Here is an 18135-nt window from a genome sequence, read left to right as displayed (position 1 = left end):
AAAAGTACTGAATAAAAAATTAAACAAAGTTTTCTTACTATTCAACCATTCTGTATACAACTATTTAATCTTTTTACTTTTCAAATAAAATTCAATAAACGTAATTCAATAAACAATCTTTTAATAAAGTAATTTAAATAATAAAAATCTTTTAAAACACTATCAACTATATAAGGCTGTATAAGCGAGATTAGAAATAAAACGAATCATAAAATATATACGCGTTGACTACTTATATGTTAAATATGTAAAAATAGTCATCGCAGTATTTCATAATTCACCAAACTTCCAAAAAATGCAAATATTTAAAAACCTTTAGAAATTCGCTACAATTATATTATACTTTGCTAAAAATTCACTATTATTTTTCTTTTAATACTAGGTGACAATTTTTGAATAGAAAACTTTATGTGAAATTGGCAAAGTTCTACGATTTCAATACATTAAAGCATTTTCTACCTTTTACCTTTACAATTTTTCCCCATTTATATTTTCATTTTAAAAAGTTTAAAAATATACAATATTTATATAATTTTTTACACTGCAACTGATTATATTGATTTGAAATATCATCGCTATTTTACCGTTGCACTATTATATTAACATTTAATATTAATATGAATTATTTATAAATTATTTAGGTTCGGTAAGATTATTTAATTTTTAATAATTATTTCGATGTCCCCAGAATCGTAACAGAACAGAACAGAAATAAATAACTACAGAATCATAACACTTAATTGGCGATATTGATATAATATATATTTTGGGACTGGAGAAATACAATTTCATGATTTGGGCTAGAGAGAAATATATCCGTACCACCTGTTACCCTATTATATTATGTATTATAAACATTTTACTTTAAGAAGCTATATTTTTTGCATTTAAAAAAAAAATCGTATGTGTGTTTTAGCAACTTAAAATTGGTGAACGTTCGTCGCACGGCCGAAGATGGCGGCGGCGAGTTTTCCGCCCAATTTCACGAACGTAGGCGTGATTGAGAATTGGTAAGTACTTGTCAAATACAGCGTTGTGAAGGAAAGAGGGAAGAAAGATGGTAGGAGGCTTTCCTTTTTCTTACGCCGTTTATGATACTCAAGCAATCGCCGCAAACATTTTTTACATCGTTTGAATTGGTACTCTTCTCTTGCGTACTGGGCGTATGTACTAGCATACTAATGATTTTTTTATTGTATTAACATTTGGATATATATATATATATATATATATATATATATATGGGTGTGTGTGTGTGTGTGTGTGTGTGTGTGTGTGTTGCTGTACATATGCCTTAGAGTAACTAATTCTTTTAATTTTTACATGTACTTTCATTCGGCAAAATATAGTTAATACTTATTGTACACATTTTAATTTTTAAGCCCAAGATTTTATATATTTGTGGATTCACGTTATTTATATAATTTCGTAATTTCGTATAGTTTAGGGTATATAACATAATATATTTATATTAAAACACCTTAGATAATTATCATAGTTCCTATATGTTTCAATGCGTATAATTTAAAATATTTTCCGAACGTAAATAAACTTATCCTCTAATACCTTTATAGCATAGGACATAATATGATATATCATAGTTGTATCATCCACGTAATTATCTTACTTGTACAATTCGCGTGTGCACTGCGCACTATACCGAATACTATATAATACAGACACACACGCGCACACGCACGCACGCAAGCGCGCACACACACACACACACACACACACACACATATATATATATATATATATATATATATATACATAGTTAAAATAACAAAAATCGTAATAACTGTAGGTTAATTTAGACTAATTGTAGCCGCATGATATTAGTATTTTCGCTAAATAGATAACGACATTCTTCTACCAGTTAATTAACCCTTCAGTTATTAAATTAATGTATAAATGCGCGCGCACGTATAAAATTCATTGTCTTTGTAAATAAATAATTGTCTTATATTAATTTATTACCATACTGCTATATATAATCTTATCTTTTCGTTTGATAAAAGTCGTAAGAATATGACAAAGAAATTGATTTTTCAACAAAAATATACAATACATATTATTTCACGTTAGTGACTTAAGAGAATATGTTTTATATACTAATAGTAGATATATTTCAAAATTTATGAATGCAAACGAATGAATGTATATAGGAATGATAAAAATTTTCGAAAACATTAATTGATACATGCTGATGGTTTTTCTGATTCTGATTGTCTGAAAGTATTAAAATGTATTCTTTATTGGTCTGTATTATTCACATGTAAACGCATCTAATTTAGATCCAAGTATAAAGACAGACGATCTAGATATAATGACGATGATTTTTATACTTTTATTTAAACTTTAATATTTAATCTTCTTATACCTAGCTTTTACTTCAATATCTTTCATCTATTAATCAAGAATAATAAATCTACCCTCTTTATATTAATAATAATACTAGATGTTACTCATAGCTGTATCCGAATCTATATCTGTCTATACCTGTTTGCGCAAACGTACAACTCGCGAGACGCCCAATAACGATTACAGAGTGCATGAAGAGGTCGACGAATACATTGAAACTAGTGTATATGCGAGCGCGCGTGCCCGTGTATGTGTACGCGCGAGCACCCGTGCACAAAGTACGTAATGGAAAAGAGCGGAATCGCCTATAGCATCGAATGGGGAACTGGAAAATCTTTACAGGTCGATGTTATGGGTGGGAGAGGTTGATAAGTTTGCGTTTCTTCACGCCTTCTCATTCTCCTTTTCAACCGATTAAGCGAGGACTTCCTCGTGTAAATACAATCGACCACCTCGTACCCCACGGCTGAAATTAGGCGAGGGCGACTACCATTGAATTCCAGGATCTAAGTACTCGATCGTGATTTCCAATTACACTCGCTGATAATTTAAAGCATTTTATTTCTTTTAAATGTTGCCCAATTTTTTTCCCCTATCAGATATATTTTTTTTTAATGGAAAAAATCCTTTCTTTAATACTCGCTTCCAATTCATCATATACATTACATTTATAATAAAATACTGGCAAACTTTACTGACAAAGTATAATTAAGATTAACTCGGCAATATCTATAAATGTATTTTTAATTATTATAATTACGACTTTTTGTTGGCTTTACACAAACATTTCGATTATTTTTGAAAAAATTCAAATACTTTCTATGAAAATGCTGTACCAGCAAATCTTGGCTCAGTATGTAATTAAAATTGAAGTTAACTATCAATTTAGCTAAAAGCTAATCAAACTAGATTTAATCAACAATATATAAATAATTATATAAAAATATATATAAATAAAGGTGACAACCAAAAGAAGACAACTTATATGTAAAAAGTTCGAAATAGACTGCAAATAGGTCTCTCTCTCTCTCTCTCTCTCTCTCTCTCTCTCTCTCATTTCCTTCTTTTTCCCATTGCACATGCTTTGATTAAAGTTATTCCGGTAGAATAACTGGAAGAATCTGTTAGCCCTGCAGCAGCGTCACTCGCACACCTTTGAGATCATTTCCGACTCTATATTTCTTTTGTTTTTTCTTGGACTTTGCGACCGTTCTTTTCTTCTATTTCTTCTACTTTTCACCTCCTACTCTCTATTTTGATCAGCCTTTTCATCTATTTTACTCGTATAATTAATCAGATCTCAATTTTTCTTAATTTTACATTTAAAAGTCCTCGCGCTAGTTCTTCGTATTCCATTGATAATCGAATCTACAAAGTAATAAATATACGATTAATTTTAATTATTAGATTCTTGCTGCTGATATTTAAAATTTTGCATTTAAAAATCTTAAACTATCGCAGTCGTTATTTTTAATATAATGAACCTTTAGCACTCGATTAAAATTGTAATTACGCATTCAGATACAGAAATCTGGTGTTAATTTTGTTTGTACGCGTGATTCCTATTACAATGAAAAATTAATTGAATGACAACTACATTACACTTTCGTGAAAATACTTTGCGTTATAATGTAAATTACCTTATAATAATGCAACATCAAATACCGTGTTTTTATAGTCAGACGTTTATTTTCATTACATAAATGTAATAAATTTTCCATATAATTTGACATGACTTCGAACAAGAAATGAACAATGAAAATAAAAATTCATTGTTTTATTAGATAGAATGATATTTACGTGCTACGATGTTACGACTAATATTTTTAGCCAATAGTAGTTTGCGTAGATGTGCATTTATATTAGCTAATAATTCACGAACTTTTGTCATTATAATATCATACATATTAACATTCAAATTTTTTATTGTAACTTTAACATTATGTGAATGGTTGGCAGAAGATAACTTTTTAATGATTACCGTAAAAGCACTGTAAAAGTACTGCGCAAAGATAAAAGACAAATAAAAAAAATAAGAAGATCCGATGATTTACTAAAAACTGTGCATGATCAATTAGATTCTAATGTAAATAATGTAATAAAATCTAAAATCGTTTTTACACAAATAGCTGACGATTTGGGCAACTTATTTCATTCTCTTGTCGCCTTATTCACTTATCTTATTAATAAAATATCTTTATTATCTTGCTCTCTCATTTGCAGACACACGCATGCACGCACATATTTTTTCTTTCCATCTTCTTGGAACTTTGCTGTTGAAATATTAACGGGGAAATGATTCGATGCCAAGGGTCCCTCAAACACGACGGTGCTTTTAAAATGCACGCAGGATCGCTCGTTTCGCTGACTATGCACATCATACGCTCTCCTTTTCTCTATATCTATCCACATTTTCTCCCTCTTGTGCGTTATAAAACAGAAGATAGGATGATAGAGCAGAAAGGAGTGAGAAAGAAGGAGAAAATGTGAGTGAGTGAGAGAACGAGACGAGAGAGAATTAAGCATAAAGTGCAGAGCGAAGCATTTGAGGGGAGGGAAGATTAAAATGGAAGGATCCGCGAATCTAACTTTGAATGCACTGCAACTAAAATCCGCTCTCTCTCTCTCTCTCTCTCTCTCCCTCTCTTCTTTTCGACCATCGTTTCTTTCTAGCGTTTACTCAGCTTTTACTGCACGTTTAAAGTCGAAAACATGATTGATAAAACATTTTTCATTTACATGATGACTGTAACAATTATGCGAACGGTTCGTGCATTTGAGATAATCTGTAATATGTGCCTATACTTGGGTTAATAGTTACCAGACTTGCTTTAGCCGCTCGAATAAGCTTCGAGGATTTTCAAGAAACGCCAATCCCGTTGCAAAATACATACGCGAATGTATTCTGGATAATGCAAATACTCCCTTTGCATTTGAGACTTTTGGGGTGTAATAAAATAAAGTAGCGCCATAGACGATATAAATTTATGATTGAATAAATAATAATGAGCGGATTTTTATTTTTTACATTGGTTTATCTACATAATCCAATGAAGCGTTATTACAAATATACATTTTTAGTACTTTAAAAAGAATATTTATTCGAATATTAAACCGCATACTAAACAAATAATCAAATAATATAAGAACGATAAACTGTAAATAACTTCATTACTAGTTTTTGCTTATAATATAACACGACATAACACGATAAATGCACATAACATGATAAAATCGCTCTATTTTTAGTTTTAAATGAAATTGCAATGTCTAGATAACGATCTGCTATTTAAACTAGAAGGAATAAATTGTATTTTCAAAATTAAATTTTTGTAAACCAATAAATACTTAGGTAGTTGATTGTTTCAGACGCGCAATGTTTTTGTTTTGAAGTATCGATAAAATGTTATGTAGAATTAGTATGGCAGGCGTAAAATTTTATCGAATTTTTTTAAACAATATTCACTCATATTGTTAAATCGTTAGTGTTCAAAAAGTTAAAAATATTAAATAAATACCGTGCGCAAGTTGTAATGATATATTTTTACATTTATTGTGATAATTTTGTAAAGCATTTGCATTGTATAAGCAATGAAATAAGTTCGCTGCTCGTTCGTACTATCATAATTAAAAATCAATGAAAAATCATGAAAATGTATTTGGCGTTAAATATCGATAAGCTAGACTTAAAATTTAAATATAATTCGGAAAATTCGTAAGTTTCCTCCAAAGTAAAGGAAAAAAGTTATTATCAACCATATAATTTATCAATCGTAAAAGCGGCTGTCGATACCTCAAACGGCCTATTGCGGCTCCCAACGTTCCATTCGCCCTTCAGTTAAGGCTAAGAGACAGATTATATTGCCCTGGGAGCTGCAATCATCCACAGCTGGACCGTCTTCTTATCAGGTACAACAAAGGGCTTCCAGCCCATGAACAGAAAGGAGCAAGTCTTCGATTAATAGACGCTTGATTAACCGATCGCTTCCCGGGTATCGATAAACATGACGCAGACAATTCGTACAAATGTCTCGTTAAACGTTGTCGCGGCTCCCACGAGACATCAGCCAGCATACTTTTTAATAAAGTTATAAACTATGGTTCCACAAACATTCGCCGGGATCAATACATTTGATATCAAAATGTTCGACGCCTCAACTACGTCTGACTGCGTGCACCACCGCTCACACACGCGTACATACGCGCGCGCGCGCACTCGCGCGCACACACACACATACACACATACATAACGCACACATGTGATTTTGTACATTAGTATGGGAATGGATGGCACGACAGGGATTCGGTAACGATCCGACGGTGATATCTCTGCCAGGGTATTCCGAATCGCGTGTGTATGACGCTGCTAGTTCCTCTCAACCTCCCTCTTGCCCTCCGGAAACGCTTTCTTTGTACCTGAATGTGCAGAAATATATACAGATACGCTCATATTCTCCGATACATCCAACATGCTTTAGAGAGGATACCTATGCTTGTGTATGTCGACGAGTGTAGATTTGGTACCTTGCAGCGATAGAGGGTTCGTACTCCTGTTGCTGCTCTTCCTATTGTCGCTACTGCTGCGCTACTTCCGTTAGCGAGACAGACGCGAAAAAAATATGGAATAAACGAGACTGATATTGATAATATAGCGATTATTTTACTAGTTTCGCTAGCTTTGCTTCTGTTATTTCACGAATTGTTGGGGGCATTTTGTCATGAAACATTATTGTTGTAAAAGATTAATCGACATTATACGAAGTCGCTGAAATTAGCTATGGTCATTAATTTTACAACAATTTATCCAGATTCGTATATATCTAAATTTTATTTCATATTTACGAGCGGATGACGATTATTTTTATTTCTTATATTATTTAAGGGCTGTGCTTTGCTTGCGCATTTCATGTTATAAAAAAATAAATAAATAAATAAATAATCAATTCTTTCTCTATTTTAGCTTACAGTTTTTGTGAGCTAATAGTAGAATAGCTTATAAATCTGATTATCGATCAACTCTTTCAAAAATCCAACTTGTAAAGGTTTTAAAAATTATATCCATTTTTACTTGTAGAAAATAAATTGTCGATTGAATAACAAAACAAGTAGAAAACTTTTAAAAATTGAAAGATCTTTAATCGCAAACTATATTTTAATTATATGAAAAATATATATTAAACATTTTAATTGTTACATTGTAATATGTAATTATATATATATATATATATATATATATATATATAAACATAAAGTTTTTGTTTGCGTATTTCTATATCGTTTTTATTGTGAATACCAAATACGTATAAGTTTTTTTTTACATAAAGTAATCTCTCACATATGACAGATTTTTTTTTTTTTTAAGTCTTTTAATAAACTTTAAGCTTGCTTCGACTATAAGATTTCCTTTTCCCTCTAAAATCTTAATTATTCGAGAATCCATAAAGCTTAACAGTTAATAAAGAGTTTATAAAGTTAATAAAGAGTTAATAAATGCCATTACAATCTTATATTTTACTAAAGCATAATATTATAGTGAGACTCACGAAAGTCAATATGTTATTATTAACTAAAATTATTTAAGCAAAAATATTCTTTCAATCACATTAACTATCAAAATACATTTATCAATATTGAATTATTTATAGCATCTTTCGTTAAAGTATAAATCATATCCTACATTATCATACATATAAAATTATTAAATAATATTAAATATTACGTTATTGTTCAGTTACTTGCTCGTATCTATTTTATACAGAAATTTCTAGTTTATCTTCTCAAAATCGATATTTAACAACTTCAAGATATTGCGTGCGTCAAATTGCTAGATTGATCCATTTCACTTTGCATAGTTCTTGCGAATCTACTAGATAAAATACCGTGTAAAAGTTTCATGCAAGAACGTTATTTACTGTTCTATCAACCAACACTGGATATTAATGAAATATTTGCACACAGGATGTTTATTAGAGTCATTAATGCTAATCTTCGTCATAAAAAGTAATGGAATTAAAAATATTATTTTTACATCAAGGATTTGTAACAAGTGCTTGTTTAAGCATGTACACATATATCGAATTTAGAATTTAATATATAAACTTCGTTAAAAAACTCAGAAAAATGTATCGATGATCTTGAAAAATATATAATTACAAAGATATTAGAAATAATTAAAAATGATTATTGCCTTATATTGTTATTTCTAGTGCTATTGCAAGTTAATTATGTTTTTCAAGATGCGAATGTCCTTGGGATTCATAGATAATCAAATCATTTATAATACGTAAATTAACATAATATAATAGGTACTTTATCACAACGAAAATTGATAAATTTAATAATTATAACTTAGATTAATGGAACTTTGAATAATCTATCAATCGCTTATCTCGTTAAATCAATAACTGAATTTTTCTTATATTGTATCGTAACGTAATATACCGTAGCATGTAAAAAACGTGAAAAAAACGTATTTTAATCAAAATGCTAGGTAATGTACCATGTCGAGCATCTCCTCTTCAACCGCCGCTTCAATCATGTTTTAAGGGACACGAGCTTATTTTTAACTTCCAACAACCTACATTTATGATCCGTGTAAAAGAGTGTAAAATAGTTGAAGGTGAATATCAGGGAAAACGGTAATCCCCTGATGGAGCACCCTGGCCAAAATAGAAAATATTAACGAAGCTTTTCGTGTTAAGCGCGAAAATAAAAATCGATGTATCCCCGTATATAAGGTGGCTGTAAAGATCGTTACACTCGTAAAGCCCACAAAAAAGAGAAAAATCCTCGTGCGCGTGCTTATCCTTGGCATTGTGCTCGAGTCGAGACCTTTTCACTCTTCACAACTGCTGCCGCTACGCATGACCCTACGTAGGCGCGCGCACGTGCTCACATGTACGCACATTTGCATGGGGAAAGCCACAAGCTTGACTCGATAAGTCCTATTTTCGCTTGTCGCATTTCAACGTATGTGACTTTTCACTTCTCTAGCGCCTTTGCTTTATCTCCTGGCATTCAATTTGTCACATGATGGGAAGTAATTTTTCAGCCTCCAATTGAAACGCTTATTTCCAATAGAGAATCTTGTCACATAGAAGGATTTTTTACATTCGTAAGAATATATACTGTGACGCGGCTATTTTTTCATTATTTAATCAATCTTAAAATTCTTTAATTTCATTAGAAACAATATTTTATGTAAAAAAAAAAAAAAATAAATAAATAAAAATAAAAAAAAAATGAATACTATATTTACTAAAAATGAATGTGTTTCTTTCGTGAAAACTACTTTATATTAATTACTTGCAAGGATTTACGTATGCATCGAACAACTTGAGTAGTATTATATTTGAAATTATAATAAGTAAAGTGTAGGGCGAGTCAAATATTTCGAAAAAAATCACTTCTGCCAATAGTCAATATTTTCATACCGATAGTCGTTCGTGCTTTCTATATTAACTATAATAAAAACATTGTTATACTTCGTAGGAGAAATATGAATGATTCTTGTAAAAGTCAGTTTATGCGCGTAGCGAAGACGAACCGATTTTGATTAACAAACATATTGGAATACAGAAATCCTTCTCACGGTTATACGTTCTTATATAAAGGTACTTTCACTCTAAACGCTAATGTTCAAATGCCACTCTGAATTTACGTATTCTAACGTATGATGTTTTTTTTTTTTTTTTTTTTTTTTTTTTTTTTTGATTCCAATATTGACACAATTTCAATTAGTGTTTAAACAAGCGATTAGCGAGTGACGAGAGTATTTTAAATTTGGCCATTTTGGTTCAATTTAAATATCATATTGTTTAAAATGATTAATTTAAGCTTAATGTTGACATTATTGCCGATATTGATAAACAAAAATCCAATACTAATACTGTGTCGCATTGTCAAAGATTCGCACAATTGGCATTGGGACACCCAACTATGGTATATATCAGTCGAGCGAATGAAATAAGTTTTTAAACATCGAGAGTAATTAACATATAAGTATAAATACGTAATTTCGATGGCTCCTCAACATAACAATACCACGATACTTTTATTTATTCGATTTGACCAGCTATTTTATTTTCCCGATGATTATTATTCAGACTCGACATAAAGCACAGGTGAACGAATGAACGAACAAATAAAATATCGGTCTTTCGCGTAGTATGCGAAGTACATATATAGGACTAAAAGGTAAAATGGAAGTTCCCAAACGCGTCGATCAGCAGAAAGAGTTGCAGTGGCCTACTCGAATGAAGTAATGGTGGGGATAACAAAGGAAAGGTATATACGGGGTCTGTTTGCGAAGGCCTACATGCAGGGGAAGTAAGTTCCGATATGAGTGTGCGAGTGTGTGGGCGCATAGGGTGCCGTTTCCTTCATTCTCCAGCCGTCGCCCAGGTAGTTGACTTGCGAATTTATAGTGGCAAAAATTTATAGCTTCAATTTCCGAGATATTTAAGGGGAAAGCCGAGTGGAAGCTAAACTCAAGACTCAAGGAATTGTCGCAATTGTTCCTCCCCTCTTCTTTCAATATTTCTCTTCCTTCTCGTCTCTCGCTTCCCTTCCTTTAGATCTTGGCTTTGGCATCTTTATTGGCTCCCTATTCTATCTTTCAACTCGACACTTTTCCGTCAACTAAATAATAAGTATAACTCACAGAATAAATTTACTCATTACCCCTCGAACAATCTTATGTGTACGCGCGCGCATGTGTGCGTGCGTGCGTGTGTATGCGTTTTCATCGAATAACTACTTTTATATCACTGAGGTTATTATCGATCAGTTGCAACAAATCTAATGCAGAACTTTATATTTTTAATGATATCGAGATTTAAACTTTTAAATTAAATTAAACTTTTATCTGGCTGATTTTATTCTGCCAGTAGATTGAGTAGATAAAAAAATATATTACAATTTAAATGTAAATGTTTACTACGTCAGAAAAATATTGTTAAAACGAAGAGTTCAAGCTAGTTGTTATTAAGGAGTATGAATGTTTTTATTTATTACGCAATATTATGAGGTAGCCAAGTAATTAAGCCACGCCAAATAAAGATATCCTTAAATATATTATAAATCAATCTCAATTGTAGCTTCTCGAGTAAATAATATTTAACCAATTAAAAAATAATTTATATATATATATATATATATATATATATATATATATATATAAAGTATTTCTTAATAATACGAATACGGTAATTATAGTACTGTAAAAGTGCGTATTGCATAGGCTTTCAACGAAAAAAATAAAAAAGCCAAAGTATTCGAGACAAAAATATCCTTTTCTGAGAATAACATTTGATTAAGTTTCTTATTTTCCTAATATTTTTAATAAGACTTAGCTTATATTTATTATTCTTATTAAATTTTATTTTTACATTATTTAATACGCAAGGGGCAATTTTAGATAGAAAATATTTCGAAACGAAAATGTTAATATCAACTATTATAGAACAATGCACGATTTTACTCGTTCATTTAACGAACGTGTGCATAAATTGAAGAATAATAATCAGTATTTCAAAAGTATCTAAAATTAAAAAATTCTACCATATACTTTCCTACATAAAATGCTGATTAATAAAAATATAAAATTATTTACATTGAATATGAATATTCTAACAAAAACATATTATATTTATTATGAAAAAAAAAAATGGATATCATCACACTGGTAAGAAAAGCTAATTTTAATATTATATTTTTTAATACTCACATTCTATTTATAATAATATTTTCTTTTAAAGCAACGATCACTATTCAAATTTCCACAAATATTTTTATAAAAGTCTTTTATCGTAGAAGAATGTATCATAGCGCGGCTTAAAAATCCATCGGTATTAGATTTTATATGAAATGACGAAGTACTTGACGAATTTGAATAACTCTCTGCCTTTGAGAGCTTAAATTTAAACGGAGTGACATTTTCACTCGAGTATAGAATATTTAGAGGCGAGTTTGATATTTAATTTAATCAAAATACACTGAACATAACACATTTGGAAACATTTTCGCTAACGGGTCCTGCACAATCGACAGGAAGTAATGCAAAGACAGGAGTCCAGGCTTGGCAAATCGACCTCGTCGAAGAAAATTTTTATACATTTTTGCGGGCGTATGGACGTATAAGAAAAGAACTTACGGCGAAGTTCAAAACCAAATCTGTGCTTAGCTTCCGGTACAATTCTGCTTTTCGATGGATCGATGCGACGCTGTGCCGCGCGCCGCCGTCGCTGTTTGCCAATAGAAGCTTCAGAACCCGTCCGTATTTCTTCCTTTTGCCAAGATACAGAGACGAGACAATTTTTCGAGGAAAGTGGAACCGAAGAAACGGAATAGTGTCGGTCAATGATCGATATTATGGGATATATGTTGTTTTATTTCTGCTGGAACGAAAAAGAGCGAAAACGGGAATAGTATTGGTGAATTCTGTCGCTCACTGATCGTTTATTTGCTCTATCTTTTACTGGTTGTGGGTAGAGTAATGTTATTTAGATTTATTCGATGTATTGTATGATAAGTTATTTAAACTTGTTGTAACTTATGTTGATGTTCAACTAGTGTAATGACGCTGTTCATCGCTTTATAGTGATTTTACAACTTTGTCGAAAGTAGCTGAATATTTGAAGAAATAATTTCTAAACAAACATTGGTGCCAACTGAGATTATACGATCGTTTGATGTAAAAATAACAAATGTCTTAATTTTCGGTGCTTAGAAGACATATGTATGGAAAAAATTTATTATATGATCAATAATAATGTATCGTATGAACAGGCCAATCGTAGGAGCGGAAAAAAAATCCAAGCAACAATAATAATAGAACAATTTTTTTGCATAAATGGAATACGTCTTTATGGACAATGTGATACAAGTAAATTTAACAATATTAATTCGTATGAGAAATAAATTTGTTGTTGTTGTTGTTGTTGTTTTCTGAAGTGAGTTTCACAGCTATTCAACATTGTAAAGTTATCTCGAAAAACCGTCGCAGAATATCATATCGTTTAAAATTTTCATTTTTAATTATCGCTATAATAGACCAAGATTAGTAGTCGGCGGAAACGCCAAGGTTTTAAAATAATTGAAAAGCTACGTATTACGATAGTACGAGACTGCATTCGGTGGTTTACATTATCATGGCGTATCGTTAAAAATATTTCTAAATGGGCATTTCGGCACTTTATTTTGTTAGCCCACGAAACCGAAGAACCGAGGCTTATTTAATTTTCTTGCCGGAGATGAAATGCGAGAATGAAAACGCGCGCGCTGCTGCGGATTTTCGACGAGGACAATCGCTTGCAGCCGTAGCTTGAATTACAAGGACAGGAGACGCGGGCGACTGCAGCAGTCTTCAGGACACTTCCTGTCCTTTGTTTAGCTCTAGTTTTTAAAAGGATATCCATCTATCCGGCAATAGATTGGCGCGAACTCTTTGTCCACGCTCATCCGCGTTTAATTCTTGGGAGCGATGGAGTTCAACGATGGCTCGAACTCTTTTTTCTTCGCTTCTTTCTCTATTTTGTTACTCTTAGCCGCGCCCTGCAACAATCGTATTCGCCTGCCTGCACTTACCAATGCATAAACATACATTTGTTTGAGTATTGCACGTGCCCAACAACTCATCCGTTTTTCCGTTCGCTTCATTATCACCTCCATTATTTCTCCTTCTTTCTGCTCGCTCGTCTCCCCCCCCCCCATCACGCCCCTCCACGCTACCTCTCATTCTTCGTTTTTCATAAAGATGCAACCAAGTGCGAGGACGCGATAACGTTAATTTTCACGAGCACAAAGCCGTGGGACAACGAATAGCCGTCGCTGAGATAAACCCGTGTAGTTTGCGCCACCCTCATCGCGCGAAGGTTAACGTTCATGCGCGAGAAATGAGCTCTTGTGCAACTTTACTTGTATGCACGGAGGGTGCGGCGCGTGAGCTTGAGGGGGAGAGACGGAGAGGGGAGGGGGGAGGTGAGAGAGGCATCCAGCCAGCTATGATGATGCAGTCTTAAATAACGATCCGTTGGTGAAACCGTGCGTCTCGCTCTGTTTCGGCTGTTGCAACGGCTGAGATGGTACAGGCGAAGGAGAAGGAGCTACTGATCGTCAGTGATAAGAGAACACGCGTTCGTGGACTAGAAGTCGATATTATGAGATTTACTTGTTGCTCCGGATGTTGCCCGGGTCAAATGGTGTCGAAACCGTATGTTGGACTGACTTAAAGTCGTGACGATACATCGCGAGGAGCGCGTCAGAAATTTAAGAGATAAATATAAAATATCGTGACGGTGCTTTAGTAATTGCAAATGGTATTCTTTTATTCCGTATGATTAATGAGTCACGTTAAAACTGAGTAATGGTTCAAATTTGGGTTTGAAAAGGTGCGAAGATTTTATAAACATTTGATAATTAATTAATTCAATTTTCGTATAATGGCTGAATGATCTTTGTAAGGATATGATGTATTTGATATTTAAGAAGCATCGCTAATCCAGATTACCTGAATGAAGATGAAGTTTAATAATTTTATTGAGAAAATCCAGGAAAAAATGTATTAATTAATTAGATAATAATAATTAGATACGCAGATTATTATTCGCCTAAAAACGTACATTTTTATAAGAATTTTCAATAAATGTATTTTTAACAAATGTAACAGTGCATCCGATTGATATTGACCGGTGACTTTAAAAAGGGATCTATGGTTAAAGTGGTTTTTGATGGAATTTTTTTTTTTTTCGTTATAAAAAGCCAAAAGTTTTTTAAATTTATGCATTAATATTTATAAAAGTACACGTGACAATTTTAAACCAAATGAAAAAAGAATGATCGTCTTTTAAAGAAAAGCTCTTCTATTACAAAAATAAAAATAAAAATAAAAATAAAAATAAAAATAAAAACAGAAGGAAAAACTAAATAAATAAACGAATACATGTTTGTAATAAAATGACTAATAATATTAAAAATCTAGATATATATATATATATATATATATATATATATATATATACTTTAATAAATGTAATTCAATTGAAATAATTAAATTCTAATATCTTTCAATTAAAATTATCAGTGATTTGTCTAATGTTTATTACACATTATGTTTGAGAGAAGATTTAACGAAAAAACTTTTACATTATCGTGAAAGCACATGATTTGCAATATAAACGCTTTAAACTAAACATCATTTTAGTCTCTTAATATTAATGAATATTATGCCATATTCTATTAACTCGTGTGGACTTTTTAACTTACTTTTATATCTACATGTTTATCAATCAAATGTCGTATTATCCATCAACCGATCATTTTATATCTAAATTGCACACTAATTTATATACTGTTTTACATCGCCATCAATTTTGTTCCCGATTATGTAGTAGCGCTAATTAATGTGTGCATGCGTGTGTGTGTACGTCTACACAAATTTGTAAGAAAAAAAATAAAAATAATAATAATAATAGATCGTGGAAATGCATTGTATGAAAATTGTAGAAAGACGTGCGTTCGTTGATTAATATTGAAATGCGAAATTAGCCAGCCGTTATATTAGAGCGATTATAATTCCAGTGAATGATGAAGTATTAAAAGCTGTTACATAGAATCTAAGCATACATTTGCTATTTTAAAGCTTATCACATTAATGATCTTTACGATGCATAATGGTAATTGAAAAATCATAAATATAACGCTAAATTGCATTTCAATTGGCGGTTGAAATTGGTAATCCGCGTCACTGTTTATTACTTCATATCTTCTCTACTTTCTTTCTATCTTTATTTATTTATTTATATATACATTCGTCATTCGTTCGTTCGTTCGTTCGTTCGTTCGTTCATTATTATTATTATTATTAATAATAATCGAATCGTTTTTATTCATTTTCTCACAAAGCACAGTCGCTTTTCTCAATAATCACGGTGACTTCGATCGCTGATTCGGGAAATACAGTCTAATCGAGTTGCGGGCTGCCCTCAGAGAATAAATTCCCCTGAACGACATGAGGAAAGCCGACAACTCGAATGATCATCACTTGCGACCTATCTTTATAGATAAATGTCTCGGTGTAGTGGCACGTCGCTGCTAGCGAATTAAAGCGCATTAAAGAACACGGCACGTGTGAGTGCCGATCAGCTTTGCGTGCGCGTGTGTGGGCGCGCATCCATATTCGCGCATACGATGATATGTGCATTTAGCACAATTCCGATAACGATAGGATAGTCTTAGTTTTTCTACTATTGTCCATTTATTGAGTTTTCAAATTTTTGTCCACTTCCTTTACGCATTTATAATTGAATAAATCAGGGTCAAGAGATGGGAGCAAATGACGACTCGATGTCGCTCAATTTTGCCGAACTACGTACGCTTTTTGTTTACAAGTCCTCTGCTCGAAGCAAAATTTTAATGAATATCCTCGGAGCGCCTCGAGTAAATAACTTGAAAACTGGACACAATGTGGGCCGAAGTTGGCGTCGCGAGAGTGTGTTGGTAAACTAGTCTTTCCTTCCGATACTACACAGAGACGGTGGTTGTTAAAACTTGAACGCAACAATAAAATAGAGAGAGCGGAAAATTAAATTAATTTGGACTTAATACTCGCGGAAGTTATGTTTTCTGCTCGCGAGGACGGTATTTCTTCTTTTTCTTCCCCCTACCGCCCGTCCGCCCTCGCTCACTTCCACACTCCTTCCCCAACTATCTCTCTCTCTCTCTCTCTCTCTCTCTCTCTCTCTCTCTCTCTGTCCGTCTCGCTCACTCGCCCCCCAAGTATCCGTGCACGGTTGATACAACAGAGCATGAGGCGAAGCCAAGGTAGTGAAGGTTAGTACTACTGCGCATCCCCTCAAATTTCTCGCTCGGAATTCAATGAGCAGGGGCTCGTCGATGTTTCATTCCGACTGCCATCGGCTAAGGCTTTCGACAAATAAAGACAGCTGGGGATTGGATTATGCCGCGGATTAAACGCTCGCCTCATCATCGTTCGGCAATCGCCATATTGGTAAACTATAGGCCTCGCGAGACCCCGTAAAATATCCGGTATTCGTGGGAAGCGCGGGGGGAGGGAGTTTGCCAGAACTGGTGACCGATAGTCGGCTGGGAGTGGAGTGGGGCAAGGGTCAACGGGTTATGCTACGGGTTAATAGCGATGATGGGATGAGGCGCGGTGAGGGGGTTGGGTGTGGGGTGAGGCAACAAGATTTGTCAAAGGTTTCGTGAGTGACGACCGAGCGGGGGAGGAGCTCGGGAGATTTTTGACTCGACAACGGGCGCAGCCACTGCCTCCCGGTGGAGCGATACTCCTCGTTCAGCTTGCCACTGGGTCCGCAGTTACGGGGAGGGCGCCTCGGTCGGAGCCGCTCTCCGGCGCGTCTGTGAGCCGCCGTCCCCCACCCCGGGGGGCTCGACCCTCGACGGCCGGTGAGGCGCCCGAGCGCCAGAGCAGAGCAGCTGCCGCGCGACGCCGAGCGCCTAGTGCTGAGCGGGACTCCGGCTATTCTCGAGCTCGCGACTTGGCCGGCGTGGATCATTCGTGTTTAAGATCGGCCGGTGGCCCGCGTTCAGTCCCACCCCTCCTGAGTGCGTCTTCGTATCTGTGCGTGTACGCGTGCGCTTGCCGAGGACGAGGAGGAGGCCGCCCTCCGGTTAGTATTCGTACCGAGGGATCGATTGTCCGCCCGGGTGCCGTCGACCGGTGCATCGCCACCGATCCGTTCCGGCGTCCGCGCGGGCCTTTCCTTCCTACACCCGCTCCCTCTCCTCCTA

The 18135-nt window shown here is 34.0% G+C and overlaps 1 protein-coding gene across 4 annotated transcripts in view; it reads left to right on the top strand.

The window, feature by feature from the left end:
• The window catches only part of msi (RNA-binding protein musashi), a 105600-nt gene that overhangs the window by 57712 nt on the left and 29753 nt on the right, over positions 1-18135 (top strand). For 3 of the 4 annotated variants that reach the window (XM_011506558.1, XM_011506550.1, XM_011506541.1), the window contains exon 1: positions 17822-18014. Coding sequence is in view for 1 of the 4 variants with exons in the window: in XM_011506534.1 (XP_011504836.1) it covers positions 955-1010 (56 nt within the window). In the remaining 3 variants the exon portion in view is untranslated. Of the gene's footprint in view, positions 1-916; positions 1011-17821; positions 18015-18135 lie in introns of those variants that run through there. The other variant, XM_011506534.1, reaches the window with a different exon arrangement.

This window comes from Ceratosolen solmsi, unplaced genomic scaffold (genome assembly GCF_000503995.2).
Source record: "Ceratosolen solmsi marchali unplaced genomic scaffold, CerSol_1.0 scaffold10, whole genome shotgun sequence".
Classification (NCBI taxonomy): Eukaryota; Metazoa; Arthropoda; class Insecta; order Hymenoptera; family Agaonidae; genus Ceratosolen; species Ceratosolen solmsi.
This window is presented reverse-complemented; position numbering and strand designations above follow the sequence as displayed.